Raw genomic sequence first — 23,142 nt, forward strand, 5'->3', positions numbered from 1 at the left:
CCGCCTCTACCTTCGCTCCATCACCACCCGACGCCTCGGAACACTTCAACCCCAGGGCATCAATGTGGACTTCACCAGTTTCCTCATTTCCCCTCCCCCTACCTTACCCCAGTTCCAACCTTCCAGCTCAGCACTGTCCTCATGACCTGTCGTACCTGCCAACCTCCCTTCCCACCTATCTGTTCCACCCTCCTCTCTGACCTATCACCTCCATCCCCTTCCCCCATCCTCCTCTCTGACCAATCACCTCTATCTCTACCCCCATTCACCTATTGTACTATTTGCTACCTTCTCTCCAGCCGCGACCCACCCCCACCATTTATCTCTTCACCCTGGAGGCTTCCTGGCTGTATTCCTGATGAAGGGCTTTTGCCCGAAACGTTGATTTTCCTGCTCCTTGGATGCTGCCTGACCTGTGCATATCCTCCACCACTCTGATCTAAACTCAGAGAGAGAAAAAAATTCTCACCTCCTTATATGTAAATTAACTTTTATTTTTAAACTGTCTCCTTTATTTCTAGTCTCTTGCAGAAGGGGAAGCATCTGTTCATTATCCATCCTGTCAATGTCCCTCAGGATTTGATGTCTGCAAGCTGTCTCAATTTATGGGATTTGTTGATTTTCTGTTCTTCCTGCCATAATGAGCAAATGCATATTTTCCTACATTATACATTACAGAGACTGTGATGCAGTGGTATTGTCCCTGGACTAGTAATTCAGAAGCCCACATTAATATTTTGGAGAAACCGGTTCAAATTCTACCATGGTAGCTGATGGAATTTATATTCAATTATTAGATCTGGAATTGAAAGCTAGTCTCAATGGTGATCTTTAAACTATCATCAATTGTTGTAAAAACCCATCTGGTTCATTAATTTGAAGGAAATTTGCCATATCTACCTTGTCAACTCTTAATTATTCCCTGTAATGTCCTAGTAAGCCACTCAATTCAAGGGCAATTAAGAACAAACAATAAATGCTGTCCTTTTCAATGACACCCACAATTTAATTTCAATTTGTTGCCCATTTACAGACCTATCTTTATCCCTTTTCACACTGTGTACTCTTCATAACTTACATTCCTACTTATCTTATATCTTCAGCAAATTTAACAAAATACATTTAATTCTTGCATCTAAGTCATTCAGATAAATAGCTGAGGATCCAGTACTGATTGATCTTGTCACATCTTGGTAACCTGAAAATGGCGTTTAAGTTTCATCTCTGCTTCCTGTTAGCTAACCTATCCTTATGTTTAACCTCTTCACAATTATCTCTTGTTTTGCTTAGCAAGTTTAGCGCACACGGTATTAAAACAAACTTAAAAGATATGAAATAAATTTGTTTCAAATGTTACCAAGTATCTACTCTCCCACCCTTGAATCATTCGAACTTGGGCAGAGTTAAAATTGAAAGGCTATACTCAAATTTTATTCAGATCTCTATCATGTCTGTGGAATATTACACATTGGGAATTATGCTATGTAAATGTCTCATTGAATTTGATATTCAGTATAAAGATTGTATACACTATCGTAACATACCACAAGTGCTATATATCAAGGTTTTTATAAATCTGTGTTTTAGGGGAGGTGATCATAGATGTTCTGATGAAAATTGAATATGTTGCAACATTCAAATGTGGAGTATGTCAGAAAGATGCATAATGTAAAATATATACCATAGAAATATTCAAAAATGTTTTTCAAGGTACCCTTCAAACAAAAATGAACTTAAATCATTCCCGTTTTTTTAAAGGAATCAACCCTGAAGAGTGTTCTTAGTGCCCTTTGGAATTTATCTGCACACTGCACTGAGAATAAGGCTGACATCTGTTCTGTGTGTGGTGCTCTTGCATTTTTGGTCAGCACTTTAACCTACAGAAGTCAAACTAATACACTTGCCATTATTGAAAGTGGAGGCGGAATCCTACGAAATGTTTCTAGTCTGATTGCTACAAATGAAGATCACAGGTGTGTGTGTCATCTTTATTTATGGAAATAATTGGTCAATACTTCATGAAAGTCAATTACGTGGATTTCTATAATAATGATTTAAAAGATTTCTTAATTTTTTTTGTGTTATAACAAATTATTCCCACTAGTTCAGTCATCTCCTCTGTATTACCTGATCCCAGTAGGGAATATGCACATAAAATTTACCAAACAATCCCCAAGTGAAGAAATCACTGATTGGATTTTACTACTTGCAGCATCAAAATAAATCAGAACCAATACAAATTAGACATGAATTAAAAGTAAATTACAGTTGGCATGAACTATAAATTGCACATGGAATAACAGTGCAATGAAGTCTATCACATGAGATTCCAAGCATTCACATCACTCCCCACACAGATGTGACACAGTCTACAGTCTTTGTCTTTACAATTCTGCCTTTAGTATGTTGGATCACACACTGTTCTCACTCAATAGGTTTGGTTGCCAAATCACTAGAAACTGGAACTCTGCTCCTTTCAGGTTTTCCAGAAACAATCATCATTCAAATAGTACACTCCTATAAAATCTCCTTTGTTTAATGCTACAAATAGCTGAAAGACTTCTTCAGCTGACTATTTAATTAACCTCTTTGGTTTAGTTAGCTCTAGAAAAACTGAAACAATGGTAGAATTGTCCAATTTATTACCCCTACTTTAGCCTCTTTAAGACCACCCTTTAACATAATTGCAGGTTTCACAGAATTTAAGATATTAAAATTTTCCTTTCCTAGTTTGAGATCAAAAGTTGTCAGGACAGGCACAGTTTGGCTCGTGATAGCATTTATGAATTTGTAACCATTGACTGACTTAATACAAACTTGTTTGTATTTGTAAGCAAATTCCCCAATCTCTTGAATTATTAATTTATTAATGATAGGGGAATACTTTCATAGAAAAACAAAATATCTCTGCAAAGAATTTTACTAATTCACCTATATAAATGTAGAAAGTCATTTTCAAGCAATTAAATCAGTTAACAACGCTTACTGCAAAATATTCCTCTGTTGAAAGTATGTATATGTTTAGTCCTGAACTTTTTGGTAACAACACTGACACTTACAATTTGTAACAATTTTCTGAAGCACAGAATATTCAAAGTAAAAGATTCATATTTACTCATAATATATCCAAGTCCTCAATACAAAAGTACATTTCTGTAATCAAGAATCATGAAATTGAAGCCTTTTCTGCTTAGGTAAATATAAATGGTTCCATGATACAATTTAGTAAACAGCAGGAAAGTTTCTCTTCGGATCTTTAGTATCTTCTACGCCTTAACCAATAGCACTAAAGCAGATCATCTAAACATTTATCTCATTGCTATTTGTGGCCCCTTTTAGAGGACATTTGAAAGGTGCAAGATTTTTTTAAGTTAATGCCCCCTAAAATTGCTGAGGATATACAGATAATAGTATGCACTACCATGAAAAATTTTGCAGAAATTAGAAATATGAGGAAACCGCTTACTGTCAAGTCACACCAATCAAGCTAAAACTAATTTTAAATTATCCTAAGGTGTAATTTTTGATTACAGGGCAAAAATAAATGATTAATCAAAATGACAGACGTGAATCCACATTGGTACTTCAAAACCATGTCTATGACACAGTAATACAATATTTTGAGAGCCTTACTCTGTTTAGACAGAAAAATAGAAGACATCTGCTTCTATGGATAGAAAAGCAATATACTGTGTCTGAAATAAAAACCGAGACTGCTAAGAAAAATCTTAGTAGGTCAGATAGAAATGGAGTCGGATGAAAATAATCATTTCGAAACGTTAGCTGTTCCCCCTCCCTCCCTTCAATCTCAGACTGCTGAGTATGTCCTGTTCAGTTTTGTGCTTCCATGAAGTCCTATACCACTACAACAATTTGAATATATGTCTTGTTATGAGTTTGAAGCAATGGCTATTTATCTGTGTTCACTCTGGGAATTCTCTGAAGACAGAATTGTCAATGGAAATAGATTTTAATGTGCCTACCTTGTATACACTAAGCAGGTTCCCCCACATGCAGGGTGTTGATTCCCTGAAGTAGGCATCAATCTTACTGTAGGATGCTGCTTGTAAAGTAGTCATGCAAATGATGACTCTGTCTCTTTCTTGCAGGAGAAAACTTAACATTTGGTCAGCACAATCCTCTGTTTTACTACATTCCTCCCTGCATTCTTCCCTTCCTTTCTCCCCTTCCCAATCCATACTGCTGCTTCCTCAACTCTTCTCTCCTTCCCTCCTTCCCTCAAAAGTACTTCAAGATTGAGTTGATGAATTTGAAAAGAATAGTCTGCGTAACTAATCTATGAATGGTTAACTTATTTTTAGATTTTTTTTGCCTTGATTGAAATTAATATATGCTAATATGTATTGATTTTATAAATTTTAAAAATTAATTTTCTAATTCTAATTCTTAGAAACATCCTACGAGAAAATAATTGCCTGCAGACGTTGCTACAGCACTTAAAATCGCACAGTTTGACAATAGTTAGCAATGCGTGTGGAACTCTTTGGAATCTCTCAGCTCGAAATGCAAAAGATCAGGAATCTTTGTGGGACATGGGAGCAGTTAGCATGCTCAAAAATCTAATTCATTCTAAACACAAAATGATTGCAATGGGAAGTGCTGCAGCTTTAAGGAACCTAATGGCCAACAGACCTGCTAAATACAAAGATGCCAATATTATGTCTCCAGGATCGAGTCTGCCATCTCTGCATGTCCGAAAACAAAAAGCTCTGGAAGCAGAGCTGGATGCTCAACAATTATCAGAAACTTTTGATAATATTGATAATTTGAGCCCTAAAACATCCCATCGCAACAGACAAAGACACAAGCAAGGCAGATACAGCGAGTATGTTTTGGACTCTGGGCGGCATGATGATGGGGTATGCAGATCAGAGAGTTTCAACACTGGAAATTTGACCGTGCTGTCACCATATATGACTACTTCTTTGTTATCCGGTCCTTCGAGAGACAGCAGAAGCAGTGTAGAAAGTTCCAGAGGAGAAAAGGACCGAAGCATAGAAAGAGATCGAAGAGGAACAGATACTACCTCCTTTCCTGCTTCATCTGATAATGTGCCAGATCCTTCTAAAAGAGTAGGGCGACAGATTCCTACCACTGCAGCTCAAATAGTGAAGGTGATGGAAGAGGTAACAAGTATGCATTTATCCTCTGAGGACAGGAATTCAGCGTCTGCATCTGACCTACACTGTATGCCAGAGGACAGGACTGGAATGAGACGTGCATCATCATCTCATCCCAATTCTAACATTTTTAACTATGCTAAACCTGAAAATTCCAACAGAACCACTTCCATGCCTTATGGGAAAATGGAGTACAGAAGGTCATCAAATGATAGCTTGAATAGCGTTAGTAGCAGTGATGGCTATGGGAAAAGAGGGCAAATGAAACCATCAATAGAATCTTACTCAGAAGATGATGAAAGCAAATTCTGCAATTATGAAAAATATCCAGCTGATCTTGCCAACAAAATTCACAATGCTAATCATTTAGATGACAATGATGCAGAATTAGACACACCAATTAATTATAGTCTTAAATATTCAGACGAACAGTTAAATTCTGGCCGACAGAGTCCATCTCAAAATGAACAGTGGGCACGGCAAAAGCATACTGTGGAAGAAGAGATAAAAAGGAATGAACATAAACAGGCCAGAACTCAACCTTCTGAATATTCCATCTACTGTGAAAGTACCTGCAGTGGAGATGAAGCACATATTAAATTCCAACCTCGATTTGGTCAAGCAGATTGCTCTTACAGCACCAGGGCACATAACAATTCTGAGCAAATTAGAGTAGATTCTGAGCACAGAAAGAACCAGAAAGTTAATCCATCTCTTTGCCAGGTAGATGATTATGAAGATGACAAACCAACTAACTATAGTGAACGATACTCTGAGGAAGAGCAGCATGAGGAGGAAGAGGATAGGCCTACAAATTATAGTATAAAATTTACAGAGGAAGAACACCATGTTGAACAGCCAATTGATTATAGTTTGAAGTATTCCTCAGAAATCCCCACTTCACAGAAGCAAACGTTTATGTACTCGAAAGGTCCTTTAATTCAAGATGCAACAAAAGACCATTCAGCCTCAAGTCGTGGAAGCACATCAAGTTCCAAAATCACATCCAGTCAACCAAGGCAACTTCACCCTAGCTCTACACAAACCAGAACAACTCCCACTCCTGCAGTACAGAAATCAGCCACTTGTAAGGCTCCTTCAATTAACCAAGAAACTATGCAGACTTATTGTGTAGAGGATACTCCAATTTGCTTTTCAAGATGTAGTTCACTGTCATCTCTGTCATCAGAGGATGAAATGGAAGGGCGTGGTCAAGCCAAGCATGTATCAGATGATGGAACTACTTTGCAGATTATTGACCTCAAGGAAAGTCATGGCCAGTTACCTGCTGAGGCTGCATTAGGTGAGGGTTCTTCTACTTCACAGCATACACGAATGAAACAGAGTAGGCTGCAGGCCACCAATGTGTCTCAACCTGATATTTCTAGGCAAAAAGCTGTTGAGTTTTCTTCAGGTGCCAAATCGCCATCCAAGAGTGGAGCACAGACTCCTAAAAGCCCACCAGAGCATTATGTGCAGGAAACTCCTTTAGTATTCAGTAGGTGTAGTTCAGTCAGTTCACTGGGGAGCTTTGAAAGTCAATCAATTGCCAGTTCCATCCAGAGTGAGCCTTGCAGTGAAACAGTCAGTGGAGTTATAAGTCCAAGTGACCTTCCGGACAGTCCAGGACAGACAATGCCTCCTAGCAGAAGTAAAACACCACCACCTCAACCTGCTCAACTAAAGAGAGAGGTACATAAAATCAAAGATCAAACTAATGTTAAAAGCAGAGAGACTGGCCAAAGGCAAGAGGCTGTAAATGCTGCAGTCCAAAGAGTTCAAGTTCCTCAGGACGGTGATAGCTTAATGCATTTTGCCACAGAAAACACTCCAGATGGGTTTTCTTGTGCATCAAGTTTAAGTGCTCTTAGTCTTGATGAGCCATTTATTCAGAAAGATCTTGAGCTCAGAGTAATGCCTCCTGTTTATGAAGATGATCATAAGAGTGAAGAACTTGATAAAGAGGAAGATGCTAGTGTAAATAGTAAATGTAAAACAGAGAAAGCTACAGAACCTGAGAAAGATATTCTGGAAGATGATGACGACGATGATATTGATATCTTAGAAGAATGCATAAATTCAGCCATGCCAACTAAATCTTCCAGTAAAGCAAAGAAAACTCCTTCTAGTTCAACCTCACGGATACCACCACCTGTCGCAAGAAAACCTAGTCAGCTGCCTGTATACAAATTACTTTCTAATCAAAGTAGAGTCCATGCTCAAAAGCATGTAAGTTTTAATCACGACTTATTTAGGGAAGATATGCCACGTGTCTACTGTGTTGAAGGAACTCCAATAAACTTTTCAACAGCTACATCTCTAAGTGATCTCACAATTGAATCACCTCCAAATGAATTGGCAAATTCAGAAGGTATTCGGCCTGCATCTGAGCCTGCAGTAATGGAAAAGAGAGATACCATCCCAACTGATGGCAGAAGTATGGATGAAGCTGAGGCAGCCAAAGGTCTCAGTACTGCTCAGCAAGGGCAAGATGATAAATTAGAGGAAGGTGATATTCTAGCTGAATGTATAAATTCTGCTATGCCAAAAGGAAAGAGCCATAAACCCTACAGAATTAAAAAAATGATGAATCAAATGCAACAAGCACCAACATCTGTGAACAATGCAAATCAACAAGAGACTGAAAAAAGAAAACCAACATCTCCAGTGAAACCACTATCTCAGAATACTGAATATAAAGCACGTTCCTCACAGCGAGCATCTACATCAGATCCTCCAAGTAGCTTTTCTGCTGAAGGCTACACAGAACACAGAAAAGAAATGGAAAAGGCTAGTAAAAGGCAGAGCACAAAAAATTCTGGGGATTTTCACGATAAACCATCAAGTAATGATAACCGTGTTCGAGGAGGTTTTCTATTTGACTCCCCACATCATTACACTCCAATTGAAGGAACTCCATATTGTTTTTCACGGAATGATTCACTGAGTTCACTTGACTTTGATGACGATGATACTGATCTCACGAAAGAAAAAGCAGAACTGAAAAAAGATAAAGGCAAAAAAGACAAAGCTTCTATTGATGTAAAAAATTGTAATAATGAACAACCTACTGATAGAATACAGCCAAATCAAAACCCCTTGCCAAGTAGAGGACAGTCAAAAGCTGCATTACAGAGGCAAGCTGTTTTCTCCCAAACACCAAAAGTTAGCAGTGACCGAGAAACTGGGACAGATGAGAAAATGCAGAATTTTGCCATTGAAGATACTCCTGTCTGCTTTTCTCGAAATTCATCCTTAAGTTCTCTCAGTGATATTGACCAAGAGAATAATAATAAAAAATCAACACAGCACACTGAACAGGGAGAGCATACAAATAGTCAAGCTGCAGTGAACAGACCTCCAGCCTCAGGCTATGCACCCAAGTCATTTCATGTTGAAGACACACCTGTGTGTTTTTCTAGAAACAGTTCCCTAAGTTCTCTCAGCATTGACTCTGAAGATGATCTTCTACAGGAATGCATAAGTTCAGCTATGCCAAAAAAGAAAAAACACCTTGCGAAAGCTAAAGGTAACTGGGAAAATGCAGGAAGCGATACTTCTGCAGCATCAGTAGAAGAGACAGATGATCCTATGAATTTAAGAGAGCAAGTACAAAGTCCTATTTCAGAACAGGCTTTTTCGCCAGATTCTGAAAGTTTTGACTGGAAAGCCATTCAAGAGGGTGCTAATTCTATAGTGAGCAGCTTGCATCAGGCTGCTGCTTGCCTGTCAAGGCAAGGTTCTTCTGATTCAGATTCCATTCTATCGCTTAAATCTGGTATTTCTTTAGGATCACCCTTTCACCTTACACCTGACCAGGAAGAAAAACCATTTGGTTCCAATAAAGGCCCTAAAATTGTGAAACCTGGTGAGAAAATCACCAATGACAACAAAAAGAATGATGAAGAAAATGTTAAAGCTGTTAGAGGAGGGAAAAGGGTTTATAAAAGTTTAATAACTGGGAAGGCCCGTTCCAATGTCGAGACTGTTTCCAGTCAGCCAAAGTACAGTCAACAGGCAAATATGCCAATGATCTCACGTGGAAGAACCATGATTCACATCCCTGGTGTAAGGAACAGTTCACCTAGCACCAGTCCTATTCCGAAGATGCCACCAAAACATACAACTTCTAAAAGTCCAAGCCCAAGTCAAAACACCCACAATCCACCAAGAGGCATTAAAACTCCAATAAAATCAGAGTTGAGTCCAGTAAGCAAGCAATCAGGTGCTCAGGGTTCTGCAAGCAGCAAAGGACCTTCTCGATCAGGATCTAGAGATTCTACTCCATCGAGACCTTCTCAACAATCTCTGTCAAGACCAATGCAATCTCCTGGTCGCAACTCCATATCTCCCGGTAGGAATGGAATCAGTCCATCTAACAAGATATCACAACTGCCAAGGACATCTTCTCCAAGCACTGCCTCAGCCAAACCTACAGGATCGGGAAGAATGTCTTACACATCTTCAGGTAGACCACTGAATCAGCAGGCATCCTCAAAGCAAACAGGTTTAGGAAAGGGCACATCATCTATTACAAGAAGTGAATCAAATTCTAAGGGGTTGAGCCAGAGTGGCAGTAACACTGTACCAGGTAAAAGAGTGGAACTTTCAAGAATGTCTTCAACAAAATCAAGTGGCAGTGAATCCGACAGATCCGAAAGGCCTACATTAATGCGTCAATCAACCTTTATCAAAGAAGCCCCAAGTCCAACGTTGAGGAGAAAATTAGAAGAATCTACTTCATTTGAATCTTTATCACCACCTTCTAGGCCTGCATCACCAACTAGATCACAAACTCAGACTCCAGTTTTAAGTCCATCTCAGAATCTAGATGCGATGCCCAGTCATTTACCAAATCAAACCAGCGGTTGGAGAAAAGTACCTCCAAATCAGAATCTCACTGCAGAATATCTTGAAGGACGGCCAATGCGGAAACATGATATAGCTCGATCTCATTCTGAAAGTCCTTCAAGGCTTCCTGTGAATCGATCAGGTACATGGAAACGGGAACACAGCAAACATTCTTCATCCCTTCCTCGCGTTAGCACATGGCGAAGAACAGGAAGTTCTTCATCAATTCTGTCAGCTTCTTCAGAATCAAGTGAGAAGGCTAAAAGTGAAGATGAAAGACCACATCAGAATTTTGCTCACAGTAATAAACAAGCTAAGGAAAACCAAGCTCCTTTAAGGGGAACTTGGAGGAAAATTAAAGATAATGAAATTTCACAAACAACGAACCACCATCTGAATTCTTCAGTATCAAATAATGTTGAATCCAAGCATTTAGTATACCAGATGGCGCCACCTGTATCAAAGACTGAGGATGTATGGGTGAGAATTGAGGATTGCCCAATAAACAATCCTCGGCCTGGAAAATCTCCAACGGGCAATACACCCCCTGTTATTGATGATGTGCCTGAGAAGTTACTTCTCAGTGACGAAGAAGGCTCGGGTGATGGACAGAACAAACCAATGTCAGGACACAGAACTCCTCCTCATGGTCTAAGAATGGAAAAATGTTTAAATTCATTTACACAGTTAGATAGTCCAGAGAAAAAAATCACAGAAGCAAAATCTGCTGTGAACAGTTCGGCTACCTCACCAGAAATTGAGACCACGGTTGTCACCGAACGTACGCCTTTTAGTTCAAACAGCTCAAGCAAGCACAACTCACCTAGTGGTACTGTTGCTGCAAGAGTAACTCCTTTCAACTACGTACCCAGCCCTCGTAAAAGTAGCACAGACAACAGCTCCACTCGGCCATCACAAATCCCAACACCTGTAAACAACAATAAACGAAAAGAGAACTCTAAATCTGAAACCACTGAGTCCAGTGGAAATCAAAGTCCTAAGCGTCATTCTGGATCATATTTAGTGACCTCTGTTTGAAATAACTGTGATTGTAGAAAATTGATTTATTATGTATAATTTTGGCCTAACTAGCTGATATTTGGAGGTGACTGGTTTTACATGAAATATTGAACAACTTAAATGCTTTTGTAAATATCTTGACTGTTTTTCTCTTTGCAGAGGGTCTCTTAAGGAAGCCATATTTGATAGGAAACAATGTAGATGCTGGTGGAAATTTGGCAGATGCATTTGGTTAGGAGGTTTGAGATTATTCCTGCAAGTCATAAAAGCAACACAGTGTACAGTCAGTTTTACTTGTATTATGTATTAAGAGTTCCTGCCATAACCCTTTTATGTAATGCTTGGCTTATATAACTTTAAAATACTTGGAAATTATCTAGGTAAGTCCATTAAAACGTAATGAATCATGTTCAACATTTTAATAGCAAAAAAAGGTCAGGGAGTTTTAAAAATTAGATATCTAATTATATACATGCAAAAAAAGTGAATGAACTGAGTATTAATATTCCTTGTTAGTAATTGTGAAGTATCCTAACCCTCTAAGCAATCATGCAGCTGTGAAATTCACAGCCTTATGATTTCTGCTGCAACAACCTTCCCCAGCCTGCTCTTGTGCATGATCAGATTGGATGGTATGTTGTTTGAAGCAATGACTCTATTCTGTGATCACATGATGTGCATAGATAGCTACAGTGTGTTAATATACACTGCTGTGTGTGTGCTGCAAAAAAAGAGATTGTCTGTAACCTTACAGCTTTGGACTGGAGTATTCTCTCCTGGTCTAGATTTTACCAGAAAAGTAGTTAGAGCCATTGCTATGCTGTAACTTGTTGTATATTGTTATTTGAGGTGAGATGGCTACTCTTTTATGAATGGGACAATTGTTTCAGAATAACTAAATGAAAATTTCAAAATAAATTATTACTGTATGTAGTTTGTTTGTCAGTTGGATTTCTGTGGATAAACCTTATATTGATAAAACAAATGTTGTAATACTTTTAATGTGATTTCTGCGCTTATAATGAACATGAGCAAGGAGTCATTCAGTTCCTCAACATTGCTTATTGCTGATCTGATTGTATCCTCAAATCCACATTCCTGCCTGCCCCAGTTAACCTATCACCTCTTTGCTTCAGAGGAACAAATCTATCTTTATCTTAAAAATATTGGACAATTCTGCTTGATCCACCTTTTCTGGAAGAGAGTTGCAAATACTTTCAACTCTCAGGAAAAAATGCATTATCTGTTCTAAATGGGTTATCCCTGAATTTTAAATAGTGACTGCCTAGTTCTAGGTTCTGCCACCCTTTCCACATCCATACTGTTAAGACCTCTTTAGATCTTGTGTTTCAATCAATGCATTTCTTATTCTATTGAACTGTAGTGGTTAATAAACCATATCTGAACTTCTTTCAAGGCATTTTCATCCTTCCTTTAAATAAGATGACCAGTACCATACACAGTAATCCAGATGTGCTCTCAACAGTGCCTTGTGTAACTGAAGCATAATCTCCATATTCTTGTGTTCACTTCCCCTCACAATAAATGATAACATGCAGTCTCTCATCATTTAGATAATATGCTGCTGCTTCATTCTTCCTGCCAAAATGGACGATTTTATGTTTCCAAAATCATGCACTATTTGCATAAAGATATATCTTTAAGGGAAGTATAGAAGTGACAACTGTGAGCAGGGAAAATAATCCCTGCTGGGGTTCTACTGCAATCCTTCAAAGTGGACAACAGGAGGATGTAAAGTGAAAAGAATTAGAATATCAGTTATATAGATGTGATTTTGGACAAGGCAGTCTCAGTACTGTGAAAACATGTTATAATCCCCTTGAGGGATGTTAGCATTTTAAAAAAATTACTTGAATTGTCAATGGTCAACTTTCACAAATTGCAATACAAAGTGTCAGGTCATAACACTGGCACTAATACATACAAATGATGAGCAGTATCAAACTAAACTTTCCCTAATGGCAACTAATATTCTAAACTACAGAAATTTAACTGATTGATGTGATCAATAACTCCCACAGCAAATAGATTATAGCACATACTCCACAGGATTAGTCTTTATAGGTAACAGTTTACTAACGTTCCCAACTTCCAATTAATTCATTATCCTGGCAACGTGGAGTCATAACACCAAATGACTGGCAAAAGGTACCTCCCTCAGTTGCAGAGAATTCCTGAATTAGTTACTAGGAGACTGTCTAATAAACACATCCATTTCCTTGATTCTCCAAGCTCTCAATCTTCTTCCCACTGAATAGCTGACATCATTAGTACTGTTTCAAAGACACTCTCCCTCATTTACTAAAATCCACCATGAATAAGATGCTTTCTCCAACTATCACCTATAGCCTAGCACCTCTAATGTCCTTGAAAATAATGCTATCTGTCCTCCTGACTGAACCAAGGCAAATGCTGTAGAGTCCATGATTTCTGCCCCTGCTTTATTTAAGGCAAATCTTCTAGAATCTTTAGGTTGTGTATTTGATCCGAGTCTATCCTCTGCTTGGTGTTCTGCCTGGTAACTTGCAACCCTGTCCATCCTGCTGACCACATCAACGGCAGCAGTTTGTCTCTTGAGGCTTCTCTCTCTCCTGTCCAAAATATGGACCGAAATTCTGTCCAGCTGCTCCTGCCTTTGGTTTCAGATACATTTTGTACCCTTGCTCCAAATAATTCTCAACCAGACCCATGCCCATAGTAACCCACGCTCCACAAGTTTGCTGAGCAGAAATTGTAGCAGATCACATGACTCTCCCTTACTCTCAGTTACATTGAATTAAAGAGACAGTCCATAACATAATCTTCTAAACTCCTCATTTTTAATTTGCAAATGCTAAATAAACTATTTAGCTCCTGAATAGGGAACTTTGGGAGAGTTGGAGGAAGATGTTAGGAACAGGTCCCTGAAGCCCATTCTGCCATTTAGGTTACAGAACTATGACTGTAGTACTTATTATGGACTTGTAAATCCATTTTATTTATCTACCTTTGTTCCTTTATAGCCTGAATATGTTGCCTAGAAAAAGACTATCATTCAGACAAGAATTTTATTTGACCCAGCCTTTCATGGAACACTTTTCAGATTTCCCTTTGTGGAGAAGTGGTTCTTGGTTTCACTCCGAGCATTATTTTCAAGGGCTTTAGAGACGTTAGAAGATTCTGCTTGGGGCGGCACGGTGGCACTGCTGCCTCACAGCACCAGAGACCCGGGTTCAATTCCTGCCTCAGGCGACTGACTCTGTGGAGTTTGCATATTCTCCCCGTGTCTGCGTGGGTTATCTTCGGGTGCTCTGGTTTCCTCCCACAGTCCAAAGATGTGCAGGTCAGGTGAATTGGCCATGCTAAATTGCCCATAGTGTTAGGTGAAGGGGTAAATGTAGGGGGATGGGTGGGTTGTGCTTTGGCAGGTTAGTGTGGACTTGTTGGGTACAAGGGCCTGTTTCCACACTGTAAGTAATCTAAGTAAGATAGTTGGGGAAAGCATCTTATTCATGGTGAGTTTATTAAATAAGGGAGGTTGACTTTGATACAAGTGTACTATTGATGATGTTAGCTGTTATGAATGGGAGGAAATTGTGATTGGAGAAACAAAGAAATGGATGTCTTTTTTACACAGCTTAGTGATTGACTTTATTTTCCAGCTTAAGGATCAGCAACAGCATAAATTTTAATACGAGAGCAAAATTACTGCAAATGCTTGAAATCTTTATTATAAACAGAACGTGCTAGAAATACTGAATAGATCATCAAATTTTAACTTTTGCTATTCATACATGCTGCCAGACCTGCTAGTATTTCCAACATGTGCTTTAAAACTGGTAAAAGTGAAATCAAATATTGTTTAATTTTCTCTCTGTATGCAGTTTTCTTTTTGAAGTACGATGGTGACACTCCCCTTTTCATCTGTTTTTACAGAGATTTCATAGATTGCAAATTTTGCCCTTTTGACAAAGTCACTAACTTGTTGACATGAAAATATCTACTATTAATTTGGGAAGTTTAAAATTGATGAAAGGCAACAGCCTGAACGCTTGGTGAGCAACACATATTCTCCCAAATAAGAAACCAAAGACTACAAGGGATTTCACATCGGGCTCAGCATCTGGGTGAATTTTCAAAACTTCAAAGCTGTACAGTATATCAAAGCTTTAATGTTGAATTACTACACAAAATACAAAGACAACAAACAATATGAGTAGAAGAGAAAGATGTGACCTGAAATAGCCCTGTGTACTATTACACTTTTACAAATGGGTCTATCTTGAACTCCGGATTACTTAGTTAAGAAACTGGAAACACATTTACTGACAGAACTTATTCTACTGATTTTTGATTTTTTTTTAAATGGGTCCATAACCTAACAAAAATTGTGAATTGTATACTTCCAGATTATAAATTTGAGATTATACATAAGCGATAAAGGGAAAGTAATAGTCAATTGGCTTTTGCAATAAGGAGTCCAATATCTAGTTACTGGTACCCTCTTTAAACTTAAAATCATCCAAAATTCTGCTGTCTGTGTCCTAACTCTTACCAAATCCAGTTCACTTACCATCCCAGTGGGCACTGATCCACATTGGCTATTGCTTAACCAAAAGCGAGCTAGAGATTAAAATTCACGTTCTTGTTTTCAAACATCCTTGGATTTTGCTCTTCTGTCTTGTAATCTCCTTCAACCTCAAAACTCCACAAAATAGCTATGTTCCTCTAATTAATGTGATTTTAATCACTCTGTTACTGGCTGTGTCTCCAATTGCCTGGGCCCTAACTACTGGAATTCCTTCCCTAACTCTGTTTGCCTTGCCACCTCGCTTTCCTCCATTACGTTCTTAAAACCTACATGTTTGACCAAGCCTTTAGTCATCTGCCCTCATTGCTTCTGATGTGGCTTGGTATTATGGCTTTTTCTTTTACAATGCTTCTATAATGCACATTGGAATATTTTTAATTACATTAAAAGTACTCAGGCTTGAACCAGAGGACATAGGAGCAGAGGTAAGCCATTCTGCTCTGTCATTCAGTACATCTTGGCTGAGCTGATCACTCTCAACTTCACTTTCTTCTTGTCTTTTGGCCATAATCCTTGATTACCTTACAGAATTAAAAAAAAACTGTCCATCTCTGCCTTGTATACACATAATGACCCAATCTCAGCAGCACTCTGCAGTAAAGAATTCCATAGATTCATTACCTTCAGAAGAAATTCCTCCTCATTTCTGTCTTAAATGTGTGACTCCTCCTTATTCTGAGATTATGCCCTCTGGTCCAAGACACACAGGGGAAACAGCCTCACTGCATCTACCCATCAATTATGTTAGGAATTCTGTATGTTTCAATAAGATTGCCTCTTATTCTTCTAAATTCCAATGAGTACATGCCCAACCTACTCAATCTCCTCATAAGACAGTTCCTCCATACCCAGTATCAGCTCAGTGAATCTTCTCTGAACTGCCCTCCAATGCCAGTAAACCTTCAGTAAGGTAAGGGATCCAAAACTTCACAGTATTCCTGCTGTGCTCTGACTAGTGCCTTGTATAGTTTAACAAAGTATCCCTACTTTTATATTTGATTCGCTTTGAAATAAAGGCCAATATTTCTGTTGCTTTCCCTATTATCTGCTGAACTTGGATGCTAGCTTTTATAGTTCATGGATGGGGACTCCCAAAACCCTCTGGAGGAGCTGAATATTATTTAAATGGAGGAAGACTGCAGAAAGCTACAAAATGAAGTTCATAACCTCACATTTTCCCACATTATAATACAAACGGTCAAGTTATTGCTAACTCACCTAACCTGTCCAGAACCAGACACTGTCATCCTCACCACTTTCAGTTTCTGCTGTTTGTAGATGCCCAGCAGTACTGCTCTTCCACGGGCCTTAGTTTCAGAGGTCCGGTGTGTCTGCTGCTTTGTCTCCTTGCATCATCATCCACTGAGGATTAGGCTCAAAAGACTGGGAAACCGAAAACCCAGAGCTTGAAGCATTAGCAGCATTGTGGACCAGATGTTAGTGTGCCTCTGAGAGAATATATCTCTATCTACTTAGGAACAGAGTTAAAAAAGAAGGATTATAAGAATTCCAAGTAAAAAGTATGTGGTTAGAAATTATTCAGGTTGTTGGTTCATACAAAGGAAAGCTAAATTATTGCTATCAACAGAAAAGACATATAGAAAGCAATTTACATGTATTGTTTGCTAAAAAGCAAGTAATAAACCCTAATTAATTAAATTAGGCATTTGCAAAATATACTGGACACGTCAGAACTGCAGACTACGTAATAAATCAATGATCAATATTTTGGTGTTTGCTTATTTTCAGAGGACGATTTAAAACCAAGATTGCAAGCCAGTAAACTGGCAAAGCTACTTTAGTGTATAAGCACTTTACAAGAAGAATCAGGAAGAATACCAATGTCACATTAAATAAAGGTGTTTCTGCGGTGATAAATAGCAAAGGAAAGAAGGCACTGGTAATAGTATATGTCAACCATCTAGAACTTACTGCACTATAGGACTATACACTAGTATATAAATCAACAAGGGCTTGTAAGAAAGGGACTACATTAAACATGGGTGATCTTATGGATTAGATTAATCAAATTGACAAAGGTAGTGCCATTGTATTGTATCACCATATTCTTCACAGACCGTAGAGCCACTCCCTCATTAGAGAGAGAGAGAGACAATTGGTGGCTTAACCTGAAAGTCACAAAACCTCAGATGGGGGAAGAGGTTGAGAAAGAGAATCCTTCATGGTAATTCCAGCTGGTGCAGGAATTGAATCTCACTACTTCACAAACCAACCATCAGCAAACTGACCCCCCGCCCAATGGTAGTGTCATAACTCGCTGGGCATAGTGCAGTGTCAATCAAATCCACTGTTCCTCAAATCGCGCAATTCTTCTTAGCTGTCTAATTCAGGTTTTTCTTCATTTATACATAAGTCACTATTTAATGCAAATAAATTGTATAAACCAATGTCCAAAAAGAAACATGAATTGCTAATTTGTAACTCTAACTTAAACTCTACACCCTTTTAAAATTCTCATACACATTCAAACAGAGACAAGATGAAACTCAAACATTATGGATGGGGAAGAGGAAAAAAAAGATCAGAGTAGCACAGTCCAGCTCACACATCCCGATGAGTTGTTCTCTTTGGTTGCTTTTGATTCCTTCCAACAGTTTGATGACATTTATGGGTACACTGATTCTCAGTCTTCGATTTACTGGTAAGAATTTGCCCTTTCAGAGTCTCTAAAGGTTTGTTTACTACATTTCCTTTCAACGGGGGATTTGCAGACCGAACAAATTACACAAGAAATGTGAGGGAGAATATTCTCTCCTCGTCCTCCACACACAAGGAAGGGTGAGATGCTTTCTCTTTGCAGGCAAGATGTTTTTACTGTATTGTTCTCTCACAGCACTAGATCCTCAGCAAGTGACTACAATCAAGATGTTGCTATGATGATAAGCACTCCTTTGGGGCTGCTCTCATGACACAGTGATAGTGTCCCTACCCCTGGACTGGGAATCCTGCCTGTTCCACAGAAGTATAATATCATTTCTTAGATTGATTAGTAAAATAGGTTCAATTAAAAAGAAATGAGCACTCCTTAACCCACACAAATTGGTGCCAATTGAAAAGCCAATCAAAAGACTGACCTGAACACTCCGATGGTGCCAATCTATCTGGATATTTGCCTCCCACTGCTCCAATATGTCAGCATAGTATATACAAATTAAAATGTGCTCCAGTAACTTGGTTTTAAAACTGTAACCACCATCTTGCACAGTTTTCTTGATTTAAAGCCATATTGTTTTTAATTTTCACAGTACAGTCCAAACAAATAAAAGTTGTCTTTACTGTAGTCTGAAGGATGCATTCGTAGAGTGTATTCAGGATTCTCTCTGAGAACAATACAGAATCATACTATTGTTATGATGCAGAGGCAGCCATTTGACCAATCGTGTCTGCATTGGCTCAGCAATTAAGAATTATGACTTTGTTTGACTTTGTTCTATGCTCCCACCTTTTTCCTTAAAGCTGTATATTGTTTCAATCATCTAATGCTCTCTTGAATGGCACAGTTCATCCGGTTTCCACCACACTTCCATTTTATTTATTTTACAGCTATTTTAGGTAGTGAGATAGGAGTGAGTAATGGCCTTATAATAAAAGGACCTCTAAATAGAGTAATCAAAACAATAGAATTTTATGGGCCCCAGCTATGCCTGTCTCTTTGTAGGGTATGTAGAACATTCCTTGTTCTAATGCTAATCACCCCCACCCACCATCATCGGTGCTGCTTTCATCTGTTGTCCATAATTGGAAAGGTTTTATCAATTTCGCTTCCAGTGTCTACCTCTCTCACCTTCACCTGGTCCATCTCCAACTCCTCCCTTCCCTTCACTTCCTCGACATCTCTGTTTCCATTTCTGGAGATGGCCATCAATGGGAAGAAGGGCTTATGCCCGAAAAGTCAATTCTCCTCCTCCTCGGATGCTGCCTGACCTGCTGCGCTTTTCCAGCAGCACATTTTTCAGCTCTGATCTCCAGCATCTGCAGTCCTCACTTTCTCCTAGATGGCCATCAATATCCACCACAAACCAACTGACTCCCAGTTCCCTTGATTATACATCCTTGCACCGTGCTTCCTGTAAAGACTCTATTTCATTCTTCCATCTCCTCAGCCTCCATCACATCTGTTCTGAAGATGCCAAGGGAGCCTTCTTCCTCAACTGAGGATTGCTGAACTGGAGACAGGGCCTTCAGCCAGGTCTGACCCATCTCCTGCACTTCAGCCCTCACCTGCTCTCTTCCTTCCCACAACAGTGATAGGGTCCCCCTTGTCCTACCTACCATCCCACCAGCATCCACATCCAAAGAATCATTAACTACCATTTCTGCCACGTCCAGCAGGATGCCACCACCACACATTCTCTCCTCCTCCCCTCCCCTGTCAGCCTTCCACAAACACTGTTCCCTGTGGAACACCCTGATCCATTTCTCATCCTTCACTCCAAACACCACACCACCTTACCCCCACAGCACCTTGCCCTGCAAGTGCAGAAGGTATAACACCTGCCATTTCCTTCCTCCGTATCCAAGAGCCTAAACACACCTTCCAGGTGAAGCAGCGCTTTACCTGCACTTCACACAGTCTAATCTACTGTATTCACTGCTCACAATGTGGTCTCCTCTACATTGGGGAAATGAAGCATAAACTGGGTGACCGCTTCACAAAATATTTGCACTCTGTTTCCAAGGAAGACCCTGAACTTCCAGTCACCTGCCACCTCAACACATCACACCTTGTTCCCTGGTCAACACCTCTATCTCGGGCTTGTTACAGTGCTCCAATGAAGTTCAGAGCAAAGTCTCATTTTTTGCGTGGGAACTCTACAGCCTTCTGGACTCAATGTCAAACTCAACAATTTTTGGGCTTGAGGCACCTTCTCTCATGTTCTTACCCCAATCCCAACACACCAGGGTCTATTACACACAACCCATTGTTAGCCACGAATTGTCCCCATTAATTCTCTCAGGCTGATCATTATCTCCTCCTTTATTTGCCCAACTGTCCTTCTCTCTCTTTGGACTCTATCTCCATATATCCTTTACTCCTTATCCCCACCCTATCTTCTGCATAAAAAAAAACTTTTTAGCTAACATCAGTTCTGAGGAAGGGTCACTGCACCCAAAACATTAACTCTGATTTCTCTCAATAGATGCTGCAGACCTGAGATTTGTTTTTGTTTCTGATTTCCAGCTTCCACAGTTCTTTTGATTTTCATGCAGAATTTCATTGACAGAGTCATGGAGATGTACAGCACAGAAACAGACCCTTTATGCCAACTTGTCAATGCTGACCAGGTATCCAAACCAATCTAGTCCCACCTGACCCATATCCCTCCAAACTCTTCCTATTCATATACCCATCCAGATGCTTTATAAATGTTGCAATTGTACCAGCCTCCACCACTTCCTCTGGCAGCTCATTCCATACATGTAAATCTTTTCTGAACCCTTTCAAATTTCATAACATCCTTCTGATAGGAAGGAGACCAGAATTGCACGCAGTATTCCAACAGTGGCCAAACCAATGTCCTGTACAGCCGCAACATGACCTCCCAACTCCTGTACTCAATAGTCTGACCAATAAAGGAAAGCATACCAAACACCACCTTCACTATCCTATCTATCTGCAGCTCCACTTTCAAGGAGCTATGAACTTGCACTCTTTGTTCAGCAAAACTTAGTTTGACTGTGACCAGTATGTGTTTGAAACTTGTGTCTTACCTTTGTAATTGCCTTCAGCCAATTGTCTTCATAAATTTAATAAAGTAAAATTTTATTTAAAACTAGGTCACTGTTTAAAAAAAACAAGGATGAACATTTCAGAGGATATTTCATAACTTCCCAGCAAGATTTCTTGCATTGAGAAAGAATGACAATGAGAAGGATACACCAGCTATAACTAACTGAGGATTTTAACGGTGGGATCAAAGGATGAGCAATCCTCCAAAGAATAGTGGTTGCCCAGAAAGACCAACCAAGGGGACAAACTGGAGCATGATGTTAAAAAAAACTCGTAAGAAATATAAAAGCAAAAAATCAATGTTTCTGCAAGTTTATAAAAATGAAGAGCAGTTAATCTTGACCCCTAAGCAGGGGAGACTGGGAATTAATTATCAGGAACAAAATGTCAGATACTTTGAACAGGTATTTTGTATCCATCTTTACAACATAAGATATTTTTTAAAATTCCCAAGATTAGAAAATCAAATGACAAAAAGGAGAGAGAAATTTAAATACAATCCATCAAGAACAAATAAAAAAAATTTAATGGGATTAATGAATATAAGCTATTTAAGGACATTACAAGCACAGTGGATAAAGAGGAAACATATATTTCAATGTCCAGAAGGCATTCCATAAAATACCACACAAAAGGCTCCTGCACAAGCAAAGAGCTTATATTGTTGAGGATTGACATTTTAGAGGTTTGGCCAACTAACAGGAAACACATTTCTAAAGTTGGTAAACTGTGTCTGATAGAGTACCATAAGATTCACTGCTGGGGCTTCAATTAGTTAGAATCTACATTAAAGACTTGGATGAAGGAAGCAACTGCCTCATAGCTAAATTTGCTGATGATATCAAAATAAGTAGTCAAACAAGTTATAATAAGGACAATACAGCAAAAGAATGTGGGTAATTTGAGTGGGCAACGAATCGGCAGATGGAATGTAATGTGGGTCAGTGTACCGTGATATAATTTGCCAGAAAGAATAGAAAACTGGAATATTATTTGGATGGGGAGAGGCTGCAGAATGCTGCATTACAGAGAGATCTGATTCTCCCGAATCACATCGAGTTAGCATGAAGATACAGCAAGCGATTGTAAAGGCCAATGGAATATTGTAAGGGAGATGAAGTATAAAAGTTGGGAAATTTTCCTACAACTGCACAGTAAAACAATGAAACTACTCTGTACAGTTTTAGTTTCCATACTTTAGAAAGGATAGTAGTCATGATTTGGAGATGCCAGTGTTGGACTGGGGTGTACAAAGTTAAAAAATCACACAACACCAGGTTATAATCCAACAGGTTTAATTGGAAGCACAGTAGCTTTCGGAGCATCATAGTGGAGGGCTCAATCCTAACACACAGAATTTATAGCAAAAATTTAGTGCGATGTAACTGAAATTATACATTGAAAAATTGATTGTCTGTTAAGTCTTTCATCTGTTTGAATGCCATGATTGTTTCACTTCTTTCATGTGTAAATCACAAAACCTTTTTTAAAAAGTTGCATTCTCAGGTTAGCTCTTAACAATGGAGATAGCTAGACAATATGTTGAAGGTGTTGGCCCCCTGTGTTCTCTGGAAAAGCGCAGCAGTCAGGCAGCATCCATGGAACAGGAGAATTGACGTTTCAGGCATAAGCCCTTCTTCAGGAATGAGGAAAATGTGTCCAGCAGGCTAAGATAAAAGGTAGGGAGGAGGGACTTGGGGGAGGGGCGTTGGAATTGCGATAGGTGGAAGGAGGTCAAGGTGAGGGTGATAGGCCGGAGTGGGGTGGGGGCGGAGAGGTCAGGAAGA

General features: G+C 39.1%; 1 protein-coding gene and 1 long non-coding RNA gene across 7 annotated transcripts in view; one reads left to right on the forward strand and one right to left on the reverse strand.

Moving 5' to 3' along the window:
• The window catches only part of apc (APC regulator of WNT signaling pathway), a 196,909-nt gene extending 184,912 nt beyond the window's left edge, over positions 1-11,997 (forward strand). For all 6 annotated transcript variants that reach the window (XM_043710626.1, XM_043710645.1, XM_043710664.1 and 3 more), the window contains 2 exons: positions 1,759-1,973; positions 4,412-11,997. In XM_043710626.1, the coding sequence (XP_043566561.1) occupies positions 1,759-1,973; positions 4,412-11,030 (6,834 nt within the window). In that variant the 3' untranslated portion in view covers positions 11,031-11,997. The remainder of the gene's footprint in view (positions 1-1,758; positions 1,974-4,411) is intronic.
• The window catches only part of LOC122560231, a 51,281-nt gene that overhangs the window by 12,079 nt on the left and 16,060 nt on the right, over positions 1-23,142 (reverse strand). The window lies entirely within an intron of this gene.

The sequence above is a fragment of the Chiloscyllium plagiosum genome, chromosome 2 (assembly GCF_004010195.1).
Source record: "Chiloscyllium plagiosum isolate BGI_BamShark_2017 chromosome 2, ASM401019v2, whole genome shotgun sequence".
NCBI lineage: Eukaryota > Metazoa > Chordata > Chondrichthyes > Orectolobiformes > Hemiscylliidae > Chiloscyllium > Chiloscyllium plagiosum.